This window comes from Dicentrarchus labrax, unplaced genomic scaffold (genome assembly GCF_905237075.1).
Source record: "Dicentrarchus labrax unplaced genomic scaffold, dlabrax2021, whole genome shotgun sequence".
Lineage (NCBI taxonomy): Eukaryota > Metazoa > Chordata > Actinopteri > Moronidae > Dicentrarchus > Dicentrarchus labrax.
The window spans coordinates 2,045,412-2,066,760 of record NW_026136722.1 but is presented as its reverse complement, the minus strand read 5'-3'; the positions used below and the strand labels follow the sequence as shown (position 1 = coordinate 2,066,760).

At 42.4% G+C, this 21,349-nt stretch overlaps 1 protein-coding gene across 2 annotated transcripts; it reads left to right on the top strand.

Moving 5' to 3' along the window:
• The first annotated feature begins 2,234 nt into the window (after positions 1-2,234).
• LOC127356893 (protein FAM83G) lies at positions 2,235-15,533 on the top strand. 2 transcript variants are annotated; one of them, XM_051388955.1, is made up of 5 exons: positions 2,235-3,010; positions 4,048-4,215; positions 8,155-8,279; positions 8,737-12,061; positions 13,513-15,533. In XM_051388955.1, the coding sequence occupies exons 1-5, from the start codon at positions 2,558-2,560 to the stop codon at positions 14,095-14,097; spliced, it is 4,656 nt and encodes a 1,551-aa protein (XP_051244915.1). In that variant the 5' UTR covers positions 2,235-2,557; the 3' UTR covers positions 14,098-15,533. The 2 variants fall into 2 exon arrangements, with proteins under 2 accessions (XP_051244915.1, XP_051244916.1); XM_051388956.1 differs by having other exon boundaries at positions 8,737-12,089; positions 13,513-13,651.
• The last annotated feature ends 5,816 nt before the right edge of the window (positions 15,534-21,349 follow it).

Sequence of the window (21,349 nt, the reverse complement as noted above, 5' to 3'; positions counted from 1 at the left end):
CTGAAAACGGGGTCATATCCCCTGGACCAAAGCACTTCTGTTTTCTCTTTTGTCTCGTCTTATTCTTTTAACAAACCACTTATTTCATCCCTCCTGAAGAGACTCACCTCTGGCCCGCAAATGACAGTTAGTCAATAAACCACTGGCATCCAGCAGGGGAGAAGAAGAGAGGAGTTAAAGGTGTACCAGAAATAGCACTGCTGTTTTCTTCTACTATTCTTTTTTAATACTGCTGAGTCACTTTGAAGTGTGTGTGTGCAGCAGATAAAGAGCCGTGTCTGTGTGACACAGGCCAACATATTTATTATGACGTATTTGTGTCATACACTAGAGCTGGGACGACATGAGAAAACGAAATGTCACAGATGCGCTGTCACAAAGACGAAATAAAAAAAAAAAAAAAATAACAGAGGAAGAAAGTGAGACGGAGACAAACAGGAGGAAAGTGAAGTGGAGTTATGAGATAGCAGCAAAAAAACAAGACAGGAGAGAGAGAACAAAAACAATTTGAAAAATGGGGAACAGTGAGAAAGAAAAACAGAGAGGGAGTGCTGATGAAAGATGGACAGGCGGGGTGAGGAAGCAACTATGAACGAGAGTGACGGTAAAAGAGTGAGCGGCGCGGGGGGGGGGGAGTTGTGTGAGCTGTGACATCAATGGTACTCATGCAGGCATTAGAAACAAATACAACAAAACAGTTGAACCAGTTTGACTGACTGACAGCCTCTGGCTCTTTAGGCCCTTGCGGTGAAGGGAGAAATCACCACAATCAATCCAGTAAAACACCCTGGAAACAAGAAATAGTTTATCAGATAATTACTGCCAATAAATCAGAGGATGAGATGGGCAGTAGATGCGTCAGCTAGTGATTTACCCGTAATTTGCTATGATCAGCAGACAGACAGACAGACAGACAGAGCGTTGGAAATATCTAAAGGCGCCAGGACCCCCGCTGTGCCAAAGCAGTGTCCCATAGAAAGGAGGAGAGTGTATTTCTGATGCAGAGCCGCTGTCAGCGTGAACACACTCTTCTAACCTTTGCAGAGAATCTTTAAAGTCAGCCAGTCCACACCTGTTATGGTAAATTCTACTGAGTTCCTCTTGCCAACCTGAATAAGAGGCGATAAGTCCTTTGATGTTCCTCCACACAAAATAGAGATTTACATTTTAATTATTCGATTGTAACTGGGATAGCCCATCCCGTCCCTTTACTGGAAACATGACACTGCAAACTTTTATCCCATTATTGTGCTCTCAAACACTTCTGTGTAATCGATCAGTTAGTGAATAATGTGTGTGTGTGTGTGTACGCGACAGTTATGTAACAGTATGTCACCCATCAGCCTCTGCTGTAGCCTCTTCACCTCCCGCTGTTTTATAGAGTAATGACATGTAATCACACCACTCACTGCTGCAAAGATCAAACCGGGCTCCATCATGTGATTGATAATCAAGTAGAGGTGCCGTGGTTTTAGTAATTTAAAGTTCCAGGGAAGATATTAAGATGTGTTTCTATAACCTTCAGGCTTTGTGTTTGACTTGTTGACTGCTGCCCTTGTAAGGGCTTGTTTCAGTGTTTCGCTTTGCGCTGCGTTGCGTAAATTAAACTCTAATTGCCTTCTTATTATCAAGAATTTAGCAGAAGCTCTTGCCTAATCTGGGACACGGTGAGTGTTTCCCGGTTGCAACAAGAGATCAAACTAATGCTAGAGTTCAACGGTCAGTGGTGATGCCTTGCATAGTTTATAAAGTGTATTATGGTCTTTTTCTCCCAGTTAATGTTTTTTAGATCCCATTAATCCCATCCTAATCCCTCCATCTTGTTTTTTCCCTTTCTATAAAGTAGTTATGTGCTTGATTTTGAGCTTCTCAAAAAAAACAAACAAACCACGGTTTGGGGCTCTCCCATCCTGGCAGCAACGTTACAAAACATGACCGAACAGGTAAAACAGCACCGCACAGTTGTGTGTAATCTGCTGATGGTTTTCAGGTGATGCCTCATCTGTATGGGGAACTGGCACGCTAATGGTTTACTGCGGCTTTGAAAGTGGAGGGATGGTCTCCTTAATCACCTCTTTTGTCAAACTCAAAACACGGGTATCCATTTCTCAGTCCACACACACACACACACACACACACACAGTTTAAAAGCCCTACAGGTCACGTGATAAAGGTGTGCATGTTTATGTGTGTGGGTGGGTGCCTGTCAGGGTCACACCTGTCGGGCGGTTCCCTCTGCCGCGGTGTCACTCAGTCACTCTCTCGCTCTCTCTGCGGCCGGTCAAGCCCTTCATTCGGTAACGGGGATGATGACAGTGGCTGAGTGTTAGCGCACTATGGCCGCTCAAAGGAATTACAAGGCCGATCCAAGAAGGGGACTACATGAAGTAATGTGTAACAAGTCCGGAGCCAAACTGCTCAGTTGTTTAAACCACAAAGGAGGAATTAAAACGCGCTTAAGCGGCTTTCTTTACTCAAAGTCTGGAGAGGTTTAGCAACTGTCTCGTGAAACTTTTCTATTTTTAAAGTTTCTGGTGAGGTGTCTCGCGCTCCGGACATGGCTCTGTCTCAGCTACAGTGCCTGGACGACAACCACGTGAACCCGCGGACGCACGAGTCCAAGCCGGAGTTCCTGTACTGCGAAGACCAGCGGCTCGCGCTGGAGGCTCTCCTCCAGGATGGTCGCGAGGCGTTTTTTAAGTACTTGGAGACTCGCGGCCTGCGGGGTTTCCTGTCGGACCTGGAGCTGGAAACTCTCGCCGGCGCCGTGGAGCCCTATGACCCGGGAACGGAGCTCTACCCGGAGAATGCCGAGGTCGACGAGCCCCCGCTGTCCCTTACCTACTGGCCCGAGCTGTCGGACACGTCCATCCCACACATGGACCTGGGCTGGCCGGACTGCGATGCTTACCGGGGGGTGACCCGCACTACCATGTACTCGCAGCCCCCGCTGGATGGTCAAACGCACATCAAAGAGATTGTCCGAAAAATGATTGCGCAGGCGCAAAGGGTAAGTTGGGCCGCTAATGGACCTATTTATAAACTAAAGTGTTAATGTTTTTTTAAGTGTTCAGTCTGTTTAAGACATAAAGTTCACTTTATAAGGCCATATAAAGCATATAAAGCCATAAAATATCCTCCAATTAAACATAAAGTGAGCAGTTGAGGGTGTTTTGCCTTATACTTGTTAATAAAAGATACATCTCTGTTTGAAATCTTACAAGCTTCTCGATTTATCAGCCCCTTATTTCTCTGACCTGCTGTACTCCTTCAAAAGATTAACTGTAGGCTAATGTTGACATACTGTTACAGTGAGCAGCCATGTGGCTCTCAGTCCCTATGAGGTCAGAGTACAGCTGCTGACCAAAAGAGACAGTCAAGAGTAAAGTGCAACTTGATTAAAGGTGTTTCATCAGGGAAAAGAAGTGCTGCACACTGTAACTGTGCCAGCAAGTTGAAAGCACATTTGCATGAGTATGTGCATTAAAGCCACGGTGTTATCTGTTCATGCTGCATATGACTTATCTGAAGCCACACATTTATGTTTTATTTCTTAGCAGCTGTTTGCAGTGGACTGTCCTATTTGACTAAAACGTCCCATGGGCATTTTTCTGAAGAGCTTGAAACATGTGATAAAGGTGCATGTGTCATATAGATACGGGAGAACATGCTGAGCTTTCCTTAATGACTTGTGTGATCATATTTGACTCAAACCTTTGAAATCAACTTGAATCTTATTTGTTTTGGCAGAAAAGTAATGTAGGTGCCTTCAAGTGTCACTGTATGTGACACAAAGGCCAAGGTGATCCAAAGATATATAGTTTACTGTCATAGAGGACTAGATAAACCATAAAATATTCACATTTGGACTCAGAACAATTAATCCATTACCAAAATAGTTGGCAATTAATGTAATAGTTGACAACTAATTGATTAATTGACTAATTGTTGCAGCTCAAGTGTATTTATTAGCATGCGTAAACTATGCATGTGTTTGTACGAGAGTTTTTCCTGTGTGTGATTTAGGTTGTGTGTGTTTGTCTGCAGGTAATAGCAGTGGTGATGGATGTCTTCACCGATGTCGACATCTTTAGAGATTTGCTAGATGCTGGTTTCAAGAGGAAGGTTTCTGTCTACATCCTGTTGGAACATACATCGCTACCTCATTTCCTGTCCATGTGTCGGAGGGCCAACATGCATGCAGGACACCTCAAGGTGAGCAAATATCATTTGTCATAGTGGTCTGACGTTTGACATCAAAACGTAAGGCTTAGTTGTACTGAGCAAAACATAAACCATCATCCTCTGGGGAGCGTACCTAAATTTCATGGCACTCTGTACCGATATTTTGCTCTAGACCACACTGTTGGACAACCAATATCTCTATTTGTAGGCTCCACCAATGCAAAAATAGGTGATAATAATATGATAAGAATCATAACGACAATATTAAGCTAACAAAAAGTGAAAGTTCATCATCAGTTGTGTAAGAACAAAATACTCTGAAATTGACACATGTACAAATGAGTACAAATGAGCTGTTGAGACAAAGACAATTGAAGTCAAGAGATTTTTGTTATGCATGGATAAGTGAAAGCACATGCCATCTCTAGCTTTCTCTTTGTCTCGCTCTCACACATATAACCAGCGGACTCTTCCAGTTGGCACTGTATCATAGAGGAATCTTTTACCTTGCTTTGTCTCCATAGGCTGATTGGCTGGTTACCATGAAAAGCACAGGTTATAAAACATATTTTGGTCATGATGGGACACGTAAAAGTGAGCAACAGGCAAAGTACTACTGTATTGTCAGTGCACTGTATTCTTGAGACATAAATCTTTTGATCAAGCTGGCAAGCCACCAAACCATGATTGTTTTCACTCAAGTCTGCCAATGCGAATATCTCAGGTCTCAACAGTAGATGATTGGACTTTAATAGCAACTAACATTGCAGTTTATGCTGGGTGGAAGTCAGACTTGCTTTACTGCTGCCATGTTGTTCCTCCCTCCTCTAGGGAGGTAATTTAGAAACTATACATATAATAGATGCAGTGTTGGATAATTTCCACAAATGTGGAATGTGCTTAACTAATTATGTTCAAAGTGATGTTTACTGGTGAGGTATACAACGGTTTAGAGACTTAAATAGAAACACAAACACATAGAGTAGGTGTGTGGACAGACATATTGACAGACACACACAAACAGATCATTGAGCGCACACACACACTCACACACCACACCCCCTCTGCCAGTTTAAGTCTTGGAAGAACTAAAATGAAACACAAAGGCAGTGACAGCCTGACAGACTTCCAGTGCCATCTGTATCTGGATTATAAGCAAAACAACAAAACATTTCCAATGTGGCAGTTTGTGCTCTATAAACATGAACATATGACAGTTACACATGAGAAATCACAGACGGGGATTACACCTCGACTGGATAGCTGTTTTCTACCTGTTTTATTCTCATGGTAACTGCCTGCTCTTTTAAATATCTGACCTTTTGTCGTTTTTATTTACATTCCTAGGGATATCTCTGTCATGGTTTTTGACTCCAAATCCAAGTACAGAGTGCAAACCTGCCTAGAGTAATGCAGCTGCACACTGCACACTTAGCCTTAAGTTGCCCTACATTTAAATTAGTCTGAATGAATATGTGTTAATAAATCACAGTCATTATTTTAACCCAAACTCTCCTCATATAACATATAGACAATTCTGCCAAAGAAAACTGTACAGCCATTTATGTTATAATGGTCCTGTATCTTTCAATCACTGTGGTTACTATGTGCCATCCCAGAACATTTGGGTACAGCTTTAAAAGTTGCAGTTATGACCAGAAATAGTGACAAGCAGCCAACGCAAAAATCTCAAAGTCTGCCAGGAAGCCGAGCCAGGGCCACTGAAGGAGAGAATGATAGGTAGGAAGAGTAGATAACAGGTGTGACATCTTGAGCTTGTAACTGTAAGTGACAAGAGGGAGTAGGTAGGTGGAGGAGTGGATAGACAAGATGGGAGGAGGAGCAGATGAGTATGTTTGCAAAGAAGTGCCAGATTCTTCTTACTCTTGAGTTGTCTGAGTTGGTTTTTGGACTAGTTACTCTGTAAACAGTGAGCCTTCACCCTGTCCTATGTGGAGTACTTTTGTAAAGCAAATAGTATTAAAAATCCACAGTATCTGAGTGATTCATGGGATGTTATTCTCTGTAGAAGCTACAGTACACTTAAATTAAAGCCTGTTCGGAGGTATTTTCTCATAAAATTGTTTCTAGGACAGCTTAAGCACTCATCCATGGTTCAGAGATGAATACACACACAGAGAAAAGCGTTTTTTATCTAATCAGTTAACCAAAGGAATGCACTGAGGAACAGAGAAAGTTAAGGGTGGAACCACAGCAGGGAGGGTGTTTCTACTGTGAAGCAAGCCACGTCAGGAATAATCGGCTGCATCGGGACAGCTGGTTATATAATTGTTTGGCTATATCACAAATCAGGACCTTGCCCCTCTGACAGATGTGTCTCGCAGAGTTGTATCTTTCAGAAGACCTAAAGGCCCCCTGCCCAAATGAGATCAACTTAAAGACAGTAAAAAATAAGGGTGTGTTATGTCAAAGTTTTTCAGTTAATCACCAACGGGACCAGGAACTGCCTTGATAGCAGTGGATAACTACGACCAAACAGTAATTTTGTTTTTTTCTAACAAAGAAACAGTAACCCCGTATTTAAGGCCTATTTTTTTAGACCTGACAGGGCTGCTATATACCACTGATTTATTAGCTACACAAACCACCTTGCATTTTTGAGATTCATTAAGTACAGATATTGGTATGCATGTCAATCCTAAAGAAAAGGTCAGACTGAGAGAAAGACTTGATAGAGGAAGTCTTAAGCTCAAGGTTCCTTTCATGTGCAATATCTTATCTGAAACATTTCAGTCTTTTATGACTACAATGCCATAATAGTGTACCACCCATGTATTATCATGAATGTTAGTTATATCTTAACACTGCCACTCACTGAATATATATTACTGCACACAATACACCACACAGTCACGCCTATAGGCCTGTCAAAGTGGCTGTCATACACACTAAATTCTTAACTGTGTGATTGTGTTGCCATCAAGGTTTATTTTATTTATCTTTATCTTATCTTTTATCAAAGATTTTCAAAAAGCAACCTTTTCTGGCTGGACCAAACTCCAAACATCTTAAGTGGACAGGGCACTGACAGCTGCGGGACACCAGGTTTTAATCTCAGGGAATTCTAATACAGCAGTATTTATACAGTACACATACAAACAGATGAGCAAAACAATCAAGTTCCAACAAAGACTAACAAAGTTGGTCAAGATAATTTGCGATCCACGGCATCAGCAACACTTCACAGATCAAGTGAAGGCAAGACAGAGATTAAATAAGAATCCATGGCAATTAACATGATGTTGGTTGTGCAAGGTTTAAGTACTCAAACTGGATGTAGTATGTGTAAGTGCCCAGCATTTTGAAAAAGTGGAGCAATTTGCTTAGATTAAGGGTGGCAAGTGGTACATTACTGCTCCTGTCTATGTATGGTTATAGGGGTTCTATTAAAAAGTACTCATAGGTCAAATAAGCAGTTGTGGGTTACTTAAAGACTACAGTTGGTTTAGTTGTGTTTTATGCGGTAAGATGTGCACATGAACGTCATCATAGTTCAATAAATTTGACTTAAGGTGCATGTACCCTACCTTAACTATACAGACTGTACAGTTATTGTAAGAATGCTTTAAGAATTTAATCACATAACAGGAGTTAGAGGATGGTGCTGGTAAGACTGTACACAGGTCTGGGTCCCTGCCTTTTTTATTTACACAAACCCTGACCATCAATCAGCCAATAAATATTCAAAAAGGAAGATAAGGTCGTCTCATAAAATCATAAAAATAACTTTTGATCTTTGTATTTTTGACATTAGATGTTATGAACCATAGTTTTCAGTTAATTTTCTCTTTTTCTTCTTGACTTAAAATATAGTATGAAAGTACAAGATGAAGTAATTGCTGTCATTGTTTTGCAGTCTCATATCACTCAGGTCACAGATTATAAAGTTAGCTCTGAATCTGGAGAAGATATGGTAACCGTATGCTGTGTACTCTTTGTGTGTTACAGCACCTTCGTGTACGCTGCATAGAAGGAGTAGAGTTTCACACCCGTTCCTCCACCAAGGTCAGAGGGCGAATGGGACACAGATTCATGTTCATTGATGGAGACAAAGCTGTTTCTGGGTCTTACAGGTCAGTGCACTTTATATATGTGTGTGTGAGTGTTTGGCGGTGAGAGTTTGAGAAGGAGATAAAGACTGAAAGACAGAGATTATCTCTGTGTGCTCCACCTGTTTTTATTTCTCTGAGTGTAGCATGGAGAGATATGAATAAAGAATGCACTGCGTCTATTAATGTTCAGTAGCATTCTCTACATTCTAGACAAACAGGTTGTAAACGTGTCAATGTAAAGAGAAATAAACACATGTACAGTGCAGTTTCTAAGGTACCCTATAATGATACATTTACTTGTGGCTTTGTACTTCAGATGAGCTGTGGAGCCTTTTTATACATAGTTTGCCCAGTTGTCTGCCTGGTTCATTTATTGCTGTTTACTTTGCTCGTATTTTCAGTGAAGAGGTGTTTGTCTTGTAATGTCTTCATGTACTCCAAAGTAGTCTAACTTTGTTTTTGCTGTGGGTTCCTCTAGTTTCACTTGGACGTCATCGCGGCTGGAGAGAAATCTCGTCACCGTGGTTACAGGCCAGGCGGTGGATGGCTTTGACAGACTGTTTCGCACCCTCTACGGGACCTCCAGCTCGGTTGACATCCGGCAGGTCGCCACGGAACCTGAACCTGAACCGGAGCCCCTCCCACAACCTGCCGCAGTGGCCCCGCCTTCTGCTGCTATTGCTAGGAAACTGTACAATCCAAAATACGCCCTGGCTTTAGGCAACCCCAGCCCCAGCCCCGCCCCTTCTGCTGAAAACAGCAATGCCAACAAGACCAAAAGTCAAAAGAACTGCAAAACTCCAGAGGTCCCAGATACCAAGAAGGGGAGGCGGAGGAGGGCTAGTAAAGAAGCCATACAGGAGGCTCCTCCCATCCACCCCGGACTCATCGATCTAGAGAAAGCATGCTTGATGTCATACCTGCCCACCTGGCCCGAGCCGGACCCCTCCAGTGATGTCATTGGGTTCATTAACATTCGAGATTCCAACAAACCAAATCAGGTCCATCTACAGAGATCTGAGATGTTTGGAACCAGCCAAGCGATCAGGTTTAGCAGTCCATTCAATAGACCTAAGGAAACCCTGCCAGAGGTGGCCAAGCCCAGGCAGCAGATGCAGATGAGTAAACTCAAACCAGCACAAGATAAAACTGAGGCTGAAGAGTCGGTGGTAGACAGAGCTCAGCCGACACAACTCAATGCACAGCCTGATGAGATCAAAAGTAACGCAGAGGCACCCAAGCAGAATTCACCTGCACCAGAGTGTGAATCTGAAAAAGACATCACTGAGACTCTCAACACCAAGGATAAATTACAATCAAATACACCCTCCAACCAAGAGACAAGCCACAACACCACACCTCACCTCAATGCACATGCACCTCCCAGATCCAGTAGCAAAGTATCAACTCCTAACACAAGCACCCCTTCACACAGCACCCAAGGTGTCACCACAAACAATCCTAAGCCCGACTCCCTCCCTGGATCAAAAACTAAAGAAGCAGAAACTAGTTTGAACACACAATGTGCTGTTGGGTACAAGGCGCACATCCTGGAGTCGAACAGCACGCAAACCTCGGACCCGCGTGGTCCAACTGACTCAAACACAGGAGGACACACGCAAACAAAGACGGTGCTGCCACATACAGATTCACACACACAGGATGCTCACACACAGCCACAAAACTCTTCTGAAATCACCCCTAACATCCAGACTCCCACTGTCAATACACATGGGTCACCCTCCTCTACCTCTGCCATGAGCTCTCAGCCCGTCAGTTTCACCTCCCTTTCTGAAAATCACCAGATCTCCATTACTACAAGCACAACTACCAGTGCCAGTTCTTCTTTGTCCTCCATCAGCTCTTCTTCTTCCTTTCCTCCTGTTACCTCTTCTTCTACAGCTCCCAATCCTCCCCTCCCTTCTTCCTCCAAATCCTCATCCTTGACCTCAGCTCCTCCCATCCCAAAACCTCGTACTATCCAGCTGATTATCAAAGACGGCGTCACCAGCGTTGGCCAGAAGCTGCCGGAGTTCAGTGTCGCCAGGAGGCCTGAGACCAGCACAGACGCGCTAGTGGTCCCTAGTGTACCTGCTGTTGCAACCGTGGCCCAGACGTCGCCGGAAAAAAAACCTGAGACTGTCCCAGAACTGCAGAACAACAGTGGGAGCAAAACAGGAGCACAAAAAGATGCAGAGAACACAGGGAATATTGGAGAAGCTCCGCGGCAAAAACAGAGTGGGACTTCCCAAGAGACAAAGAATGAGGTAGCAGTCGGACTACATGATGACAAGGCAGGAATGCAGCTGGTCACTGGAAGCAACCTAGAAGCCCAGTCAGATGTTTTGATTACCGATGCACCAAAGGCAGAGAGTGTGAACATTCAAGAAATAATTCAGAAAGATGTTGAGCCCAAGACGTTTACATCGTTAGACTGCAAATTAACCCCACAGATAGACTGTGTAGCCGTAGTACAGGCAGGGACCAAGGCCCCAGAAAGAGCCCCGGCAGACTGCGAGTTTCCTGAAGTGCCAAATGAAAACAGGAAGAATGTAACACAAGGCAAAACATACCGCGCAACCCCACATGAACTTCAGAGAATATCATATTGTGAATCCTCTCCACATAATATAGGTGCATTAAACGCTGTGGAGTCTTTAAAAGTTCCAACACACACTGTTTCTGCCACACACAACCCACACATGTCTAAAGACAGTGCTGGTGATAGCACACACACATCTGTTGTAGACACACTTGGCCAGCAAGGTTATCCGAGTTTCACACCAGAACACTGCACAGACACTATGCCAAATATTACAAAACATAACACACACAGCACCCTTCAGGAACTTATCCCTAAAGCACGGGGAAACACACACACACCTGAAAAACCCCTGCATTTACATATCTCCGACACTCACGTGCCAGACCTGCGTTCGGCAACGCCTGAGACGGAATCGCGGTTACTCGCAGCTCTCGCATGCGCACCAACTCCACACGGATTTATTCCATGCATGCCCACCCCAGACTCACAAACGCACACACCGGATCCACGGTCATACACTCCAGACTTTCGGACACCCACGCCCGACGGGTATGTCTCACCAAGAACGGACTCCGCTCTCTCCACAACCTCAGAGGAGTATTACGAATGCAGAGACTCTCCTCTCCACGAGCCTGTGTTTGACCGAGCAGCCTACAGCAACCATGGGACGACAGAGGATCATGTTAGCTTCACACACACAAACACTCCTAATGCTACAAGCGTTGCCACTAGTCCTGCATACATAAATTATAACACACTAGGCACTACAGACCAGAATACCTCTAGCAGTGAAACACAGAGTTTGTCTGGGCCTCCTAGCGACTCTTCTTCGTCTTCTTTAATTGAGAAGAAACTGAAAAGGGGGGAGGAAGAAACCGTAAATGAAGAAAATGGGAGAGAAGTGGATGAAAAGGAGAGGAAAGTGAGTGTGGCAGAGAGGAGTACAGAGGGAGATTTGCGGGGGACACAGAGGAAAGCCAGCGAGGAAGCAAAAAGAACAGCAGACCATTTTAACCAAAGTAAAGATTTGACAGAGACAGTAGAAACGAGCAAGGAGGCCCAACCACAAGACCCCAAGAGGAAGAGGGTGCTTAACCAATCAGCAGCAGAGAGACTGGTCGACGGAGGAGTGACTCCAGGAGAGCTAACCAGTGAGGGAGCAGAGCCAAAGCGATTGTCCACAGGGGACCTTAAACCAAAGACGGTTTCTACTGAGGGAGATAGGCCCCAGTTAACCAAAGAGACTGAGGGACAGAAGGTATGAACAACATGCAGTGGCATAAAAGGTGATCACAGTTCACTTCTTGAGGGAACATGCTGTAAAACAGTAGTAGTGAAAGTAGTGTAACTGAAGGCAATGAATATTTTATCCCTCCTATAGGTGTGAGTGAGTTCCAGCATTCAGCATTTTAAAAACGGCCACCCATAACATTTTGCAAAGAAAATAACAGAGCATCAGGTATAACATTTGCCAAGATATTTTATCTTGTTGGCAGCAAAAATTAAGATCCATGTATTATTTAATTAAATTAGTTCTGACAAGTCTTTTGTCAGTTGTTTCTTATTTTAAAATTTCTGAATAGCAGAAAATGCAGTTCCGATCACAAACTCCACCATACCAAATTGTATAATAATGACATATTAGTTTTTAAATTAGGAATTAAGCTTTAAAGGGAAGTTTGACATTCGCTTTTTTGCTTTCTTGCTGAGAGTTAGATGAGAAAATTGATACCACCCATACATGTTTGATACATTTACTAATTAATACTATTTAAGTATTGCTATTTAATGCTTAGCTTAGCTCAAAGACTGAAAACGGAGCTCTATATGCTGTTTTCTAATTAGCTATTGTTTGATAAAATTAACTATGTCCAGTTCACATGAAATAAGTTTTACTCATGTTTTATTTTATTGTTAGTGTTTCATCATGTCCATCAAGTTCATAGTAGGCAGTAGATTGGTACGTAATGAAAGGAGCTTGTGCAAAAATGTAGCTGCTGAAGTATCATGAAGTATCACTTAGGTGTTGAGGTGTGAGTCATTATCACAGCTCGGTCGGTGCTTAGTCAGCTCGGCTGTTTTAAAACGGCATGTTGTCTATGTATCTATATCTATCCTTACTATTTCTTGTGTGTGTGTGTGTGTGTGTGTGACTGTTGAGTACGCACCAGCAGAGCGTCTCTAAGTTTTAAACATACGACACTTGTTCATTATTGAACAAGGAGACTGCGTGTGAATTAAAGTGACACACTTTTAATGAAGCGCCGTGTGTGCTCACCCCGGCTGCAATATTGATGAATCGGTAAATTATTGATCGTTTCACATTTATTGCCGTGGTTTAACTCACTCACCGTTGACCCGAGTCTACGCTTTTCATCTAACGCATCTATTCAAGCCAGGGAGGTGTTGTTGGCATGTCTTAACTCTGTTCTGTCATGTAATATTAACAAGAGTGACAATAAAGCAGATTTCACAGGTTTGCTCCAAAGTACATTTCTTTTCCATTTGCAACAAAGCTTTTATGTGACTGGGCGTCACTTTGTAACGTGCTACACTGCATTGCATGAAAGTTTCCAGCACACTAACAGAATACAATATGAGAAGTTGGTGTCTGCTGTTAGTAATGTGTAGTTAAATGTATTAATAACTCACATACATTCATACATACATAAATTATACATAATCTCCATTCTCTTCTCTTCTCTCTAGCTTTTGCAGACTCCTCCTAGACCTCCACGAGACCAACCATCCAGACCCCTTTGTCCTCTCTCAGCCAGCCAGCATTTTGGGCCTCATCCCTGGGTAAGCCGTCAGCTGAACAAGGCAGAAAACAAGGCACTCCACAGTAGTTTCCTGGTGTTGGACAACGGCTCATCTCCTTGCAGACCAACAGCTAGACCACCTCCTCCAGCGGTAGCAGGTGCTGTTGGGTCCGCAGCTGGGCAGAAGCAGGCTGAAGTCTTGCACAGTCAGCAGAGCCTCCTCTCTCGACAGTCTCTTGCAGTGCAGGGCAGAGCTGGACAGTCGCCGAATCAACATCCTTACCCAAAACCCCAGGCCTCATTTCTCCACACACACCCTAACGTACAGTCACAGCTCCATCCTCACTCCCAGATCCAGACGGTATCAGCACAGGAGGCGCGCTGCCAGGAAGAAGGAAGGGCTCCTTTTACCGTTTCTTTTAGCAGGCTATACAGCCTTAAGGGCCTGAAGGAAAAGATGAATAAGCTGCCAGTACAGAGCAGGAGAACCAGCACCAGCTCTCCGGTACATGGACGTAAGAGCACAGGCTAGTCTGGTACCATTACTGTAGCACATCAAGCTGAAGAAGAGGGTTGAAAGTCCAAGAAAACAGCTTTATAAAATCTTGACCCAGTGTTTGTGCTGTAAAGGAAACGCCACATTTCACAGCCTCTGTCCTGCTAACAAGGCAAATATTTGCCTCTGCACTACCATTTCGTCCTAAGGTTACTTCTTGCTGACAGTTTTAGTGAATGTCTGAACCTTGACCCATGACTTGTGGCGTTGACCTTCTCCTGATTCGTCTGATGGAGGATTTGTTTTCCACATGGCAGTTTGAATATGAAAGCACTTCTGTGCGTCATGTTGCTCATTACTGACCAAACAAAGTGTGATTGGAGTAAAGTGTTTTTTCTTTTTCTTATTCTCATTTCTAGACACGGTTCTTCTTCTCAACCACTTCCTATTTACATTTTAGCACTGGGAATTACCTCAGTTTTTACTTTGAGTTCAGGATGATTTAAAATGTGGGACTTACAGTAATATGGTATCTGTGCTTCCAATATGCTGTATGAGTGGGCTTCATTCATCAAAATGCACAGTAGTAGAGTTAAATAGTATAAAATAGGTACTATCAGTACATGTTTGTGTCAGTCTGTACTGTACTGTATTTTGTGTGATCACAGACTGGCTCTTCCAACATGGTGTCAGAGATTTACTATTCTCTATCACCACTTTACATTCTGTGAGCGGACAAATGAGTAAATGTTCAAATGGCTGACCTCATGACAGGTGAACATGAATTAAATTGTTTATATTGTGTTTATATGAGTTGAGTGGGTGCATTTGTCACACGTTTGTATTATAATATGACAAGTTTTTCCTCTTCTGTGCGTTCAAAAAGTGCTTACGATTCAAGCCTGAATGCTGAAACTGTTGATGCGGAATGTTATATTATTTTTTGTTGATGTCTCAGACTTTCATTTTGGTTATTTTGCATTCTTCCGTTGTGTGCTGTACATTGAAAGACTAAAGCCGCGAGGTTATTGATTTATCCTTTGTTTACACTAAATTCCATTTACATTCAAAATGCTTTTTTGCCTGGAAGACAAAGTCACACCAACTGTGGCCAAACAAAGCGTATGTTATCTGCAGAGACGAGCACAAACACCGCACAGGACAGGCTTGTTACTCTGAAGATAAATACAGATGTCCTGGGGATTATAACAACAGTGTACAAGATGGCGCTGTTAGTTTATCTAAAGGAAAATGGTAATGTGGAGAACAAATAAAGGTATCACTGACATCAGTGACATGGCTGATGGTCACATAATATTGTTAGACAGAAAAAACAACTGTTTCGCAAAGCTACAAATGAGAAAAGCTGTAATCTTGTTATGGAGACAGACATGGAATCTGTACACTTGCTGAATGTTTGCCTGTGTCTTAACTACTAAACCATCTTTATTTGACTGCAGCGAATCCCCATATCACTGTTTGGCTCTGTGAGTTCTTGTGTTTAGTTTGTTTTGAGGTTGGAAGGCAGGTATTCACATTTTCACCCAGAGAAAACTAGGCTGGAATAAATGTTTTAAAACAAAATATAGATTATGAATCATGGATGGCTACCCTTTGGAGCTGTGAAAGGCCGCTCCACATGCCAGCTGAGATACTTACAACTTGACATTGTCAAGTAAAAGAGAAGATGTACTAAACATCGGATTTATCTCACTGTGTTTCTTCTCGCTTCAGTTCCATCCAAAAAGGGAGGTGAGGCACAGTCCCATGCTGCCTCTGGGGAAGCTTCAGTGTTTTACAGCATGGTGCAGTTCTGCAGTTAGGTAGTTAGGAGTTATAATGCATGTCAGACAATACAATCAAGAGGAGCCCAAAGCAGATTTTATCAGATGTTATCCGATATTCAGCACAAGGCACAGAAGCTCCTCCTGAAAAACAAGTAAGGTTGTGCGAGTTGCATGAAAATCTGCAGCTGAGTTGTGATGATTTATAGTTTATTCTCACATTAAAAGAACTTGTAGCTTTGATGTGTGAATTAACAGTCTTGGTTTGTTAAAAGTTTGTTTCTGTGTGCTGTAAAAGCTGATGGCATGCCAGCAGAGACAAGTGATACATCCAACGCCTGACTGACTCACCTGAATTTGCATGTTTAGGTAAGGAGAGGAAGAGAAATTGAAAGAGATATCTCTTTATTGCAGGGCAGGATGGTGTGCAAACACGCATGCTGTACACGCACACACACACACACTAAACTTCACACTACTAATTAATGCTGATGTCAGCTCTGTGAGAACACCTGGATGCGGGCATTTCCAGATATTGAGAACTAATCATTTTCAACACGTTCTCATCCCAAATAGTGTCGCTATCTAACGTCCCCTTAGTGTCTGTACGAGACACCTTTTTAACACGTGGTTGAATTTGTGAATCGGTCACAGTTTTGTTGGATTTAAGCAACAAAACTACTTGGTTAGGTTTAGGAAAACATCATGATTTGGTTTAAAATAAGTATGTTATATGACCATAAGTCACGTTGCCATTACTATGGCAACAAGTCACATACGGAACATTGTGAGACATAAAGCTTGTCCTGGGTGAAGGTTCTGCCTTATCCAACCCAGCCACCTCCTTAATTGGACTTTCTTGCTCTTTTACACTGTCAGCTGACACGGATGTGTTACATTGGCGTTACATGACAGCCCACTGTGCCTCACGCTAAAGGGTCCCTTGTGCATCTGTACAGAGATGCCGAGGGGCGTGACAAAATGTCAGTATTTGACGCCCTGGGAATGAGAACCTCTCTGGGTAAAATAGACAAGTAATTTGTTGAGAATATGGTGCATGTGTAATACAGACGTTAGAGAAAAAATAATGAATCACCTCATTGTTATAAATGCTGCTACATAGGTTAATCATATTTGGATAATGGAATAGTTGAACATTTTGGGACATTCACTTATTCACTTTCTAATGGAGACAACAGTATCAATAGCACACTGTCTGTCTGGCTGTCTGTCTGTCTGGCTGTTAAATATGATGCTACTGCTGATTTGCTTAGTTTAGCACAAAGACTGGAAACAGGTAACAAGATCCACAACCTAGGACCTGTAAAACTATCTGATCAACATGTTACATCTCATTTGTTCAAACAAAACAAAACCTGTTTTTGTGTTAAATGAAAAGTTGCCTTTTTACAGGATGGCTTCGTGCTGGGCTATTTCTTGGCTGGAAACAGTGACTTCCTGGAATTACTGCATGTTGCCAGGCAATAGCTCAGAGCCAAGAAATACACCAGCACATAATAACCCCAGACAAATGAACAAATTGTCCTTTTTTTTCAGGTTTTTGTATAGATTTAAAAAATCTACCTTTAGACAGACCAAGGCTAGTTGTTTCCCCCTGCTTCCAGTCTTTGTGCTAAGCTAAGCTAACTGTCTGTCATCACTTTATATTTGTCATACAGACATGAGAGTGGTATCAATCTTCTCCTGTAACTCTTGGCAAGAAAATGAATATGTTTATTTGTATATATATTTGTCTAGCTCCTAAGACATTACACATTAGACATTACCTAGTGACAGAGAGTGGAACAAAACAAAATTCATATAGAAATGAGATGAAATATGCTTTGTGAATAGTTTTCTGGGTCACACATCCAGATTTAGAATGAGTCAGACACAGTCACACACACACACACACACACACACACACACACACACACACACTCACACAGGAGGATGCAGAGCAGTGATTGAGATGCAGAAAGCAGAGAGATGGAGAACGAGAGAGAAACACAAACTCCCTCCTTCCTATCTGAAGTGACTGAGAGGCAACGATGAGGAAACTGCGAATAAAGCGAGAGACGGGAGGTATGGAGAGACAGATATACATGGAGATACATGAAATGTGCAAAATAGTCTGTTGACTTCAAGCATCCACAGTGCGGACAGGCTTATTCACAAGTTTACATTTCAACCTTTTGAATTTTTTTTATTGTATCCTGAATGGAGCCGGTTCAAGAGTTAATTTAGTGGAAAAGAGGTACTCCTGGTCCACATTTCTCTTCCTAATAGTTCCTGTTTGGAATCACAATGGCAACCATTCCTATTACCTCCGCTTACTATCTTGCCATCGCATAGCTCATGATTATACATGGTTGATACTGAAACAAAATTATTACAGGAAACGCAAAACCTTTTTTATGTTACATTTTAGCAATCTCATAGTTTTTTTAAGTTAATTTATTTGATTAAAAATTAAGAGATTACTCCACATACCTCTAGAGGCAGCTCTCATACTACCAGTGAACCAGTGTATTAGTGCATCTGACAATACTTATCTACCCTGTCAGTCTGTTGGTTCCTACTGAGGTTGTATGGTACATCTTTTAAAATGTATAACAAATATATAGTAAGATTTTCCTTAAAGACTAAAGTAATTTCCTGAAACAGCTGAACACATATAACATTTGTTGGGGACTATTTTCATTCATGGATTAATACACATTTGTTGGTGTAGTGTAGCAGAATGCCTGTGTATGTGGGACTGACTCAAAATAAACTACAATGAAGAAACATGTCCTCGTCTTTTCGTGGGATTGTTGACACGAAAGAGAAAGATGGAATATTTCCAAATGTATAACGCAGTTTAAAAAAGCTGAAAACAAAATGATGCTTTAAAAATGACTTTAGTTATTATGACTCATTTTAATACCAGTTTCAGCTACAAAGACTTGATTGTTACAAAAGACGGATATAAGATCCATCATATCACCTGTTTTCATTCCTGGAGTTTGTGTTTTCTGCTTGCTGTTATCTTTTGTCTTGTTATCAGAACAAGAGGGTGGAGCCTGGATGGTATTTAGGTGGGACAGACATACAGTAGCAACCAAAAAAAAAGAAAAAAGCCATCTGTAGTGTGAATGTGTGCCAGACTCAGGTAACCTGCGCTGTGAAACGTGTTCAGTCAGCGAGCAGTGCAGCGATAACCGGAACTCAGCAGCAACACACTGTGAAGCTTTATTACCTCACCACTCATCTCAAACATCATGTAAATCTCTTTATCAGTGAAACACACACACACACACACACACACACACACACACACACACACACACACACACACACACACACACACATTCTTCATTGAAGTCTTGTGATGTTGGTTTTGTTTTTGTGGATGATTGGACTATATGATAGCAGTGGCTCAATCCCAGAATAGCAAACCATACACAGTCAAACACTCACATTTAAATAAAAACCATCCCCTCTCCCTCTGGCCATTTATATGGAGATGAGAGACTTGGTTACCAGGCGGACACACACGCACACACACACACACACACACACACACACACACACACACACACACACACGCACAGTGGCACATGGGGCTCATCCTAACATCCTCCATTCAGCTGAGCTCTCCAAGCTCATCATAAATGATAATGTCAGACTTCCACTCAGCCTCAGGGGTCGCAATACAGACAAGGATGACACAATGGGCTCACGCACACGCACACACAGCACGCACACACACACACACACACACACACACACACACACACACACAACACAAAAAAGCAGTGACTCAGCCCTCTTTTGGGTCTCTTGCTTTGTGGACAGCCCTTTTGGTCCTTCAACTGCTAAGCAGCTCATGTACATACACAGACACACACACATAAATATAAACATTGGTTGTCTTGAAGATGCACAGTTGTGTGTGTGTGAGAGGAAGGTGGAGGTGGACTGGGCCTTTAGTCAAGACATCATCTGATGTCAACAATTTCCGACACATGACATGAGTCATTCTTTAATTAGCGTGTTTTCATGCTCTCTTAGTCCTCTGGGTAATGAAGTGTCCTATTAGCCTGTTTGGACTTGATTAAGGACACACACTCTGTTCAGTTTGTGTGTGACACTGGTCAATGATGGAAGATGAAGATGTTAAGTGTTATGTTCACTTCTTCCTCTTTAGTACAGAAGCATTATACGTGTGACAGAAGAGGAAGAAAAAGCTGTGGTTCTTTTAACAGCTAGAGACTGTTGGAGACAGTGGAACTTATGGTTTCTGAAGTATGAGAATAAAGTAAAATGTAACTTTTCTGAGCAGGGACTGTATATATGCATCTCTCTTTCATGGAGTCCATACAACTGGAATATATCTTCTAGGTTTGCTCTTTTTTCTGTTATCAGTAGTTCAAAGCAGTTCATATCAAGATAGATTAGTTTTTTTGGCCATTTTCCCTTCACAGTCTCAGCTAACTACTGTTGACCTGGGCATGAAGTAAGCAGACATGTGCAACTAGGACATGATCCCTCACCGCTTCCCACCTGTTCAGTAATATTACAATGCATATTTAGTGTGTGAAAAATATGATAATGAAAGGAGTACTTTATGGAGCTGATTGTTGTCTCCATAAAGCTTCTTTAACAACATGATGGACAATGTAATTGGAGGAGCAGCGGTGTTGGTGACATACTGAAACTATCTATGTTTTCACAAAGTGGTGATGAAATCTATTGTGGAAAAAGTTGAAAATGCATTACTTAATGCAAAAATATGACTGTTCGTAGTCTTGATCTTGAAACCAAGAAAATCACGAGTTTAAAAGCATTCACCTACAGACAGCTTGCAATGAGCAATAATCAGAGGAAATGCTGATTACATGTACACAGTAACAGAACAGATTTGAATTTTAAATAAGAATGGTAGTTTCAGGGTGTCTGTGCAGTCGCAGCTGGTTGGTGGTTGTTGCGATCTGGTGGGAGGAAAGGTGGGACAACAGAGAGGCCACTGAAGCAGCAATAAAAGCGTGCAAAATCAAGACACTAAAATTTGTGGTGGCAGCTTGCAGGAGCTGCAGGGCTGTTATCGCTGTACAATAGTTTTATCACCCGGCTGTAGGTGCAGTTTGTCTGCTTTCCTTGGGTAGCAACGAGCACAAAAGCAGCGTGGCTTCATATGCTGACTGCACAGACTTCATGGAAAACAACTCTCTCACATACTCAAGTACTCTGGAGACCCTACAGTTTCTAATACCAGCTGACAGGGTGTCAAATAGACTTAGAGAAAGAATACATATGTTGCACAGGATGTGCAGTAGTGCACTAGTTTGGTTTAACAAAAAGGGAACACAGAGATCTGCACCTCACCCAGGTGAATTATGTGTCTGGATCTGCAGGTCTAGATTTAAATTTTTCACAGGGCAGGCAGGTGCACAGGCTTGTTTCAACGCATTCTAAAGGTCAGAGTTTGGCACCAGCTTTGGTTGTTTAGCTTTAAATGC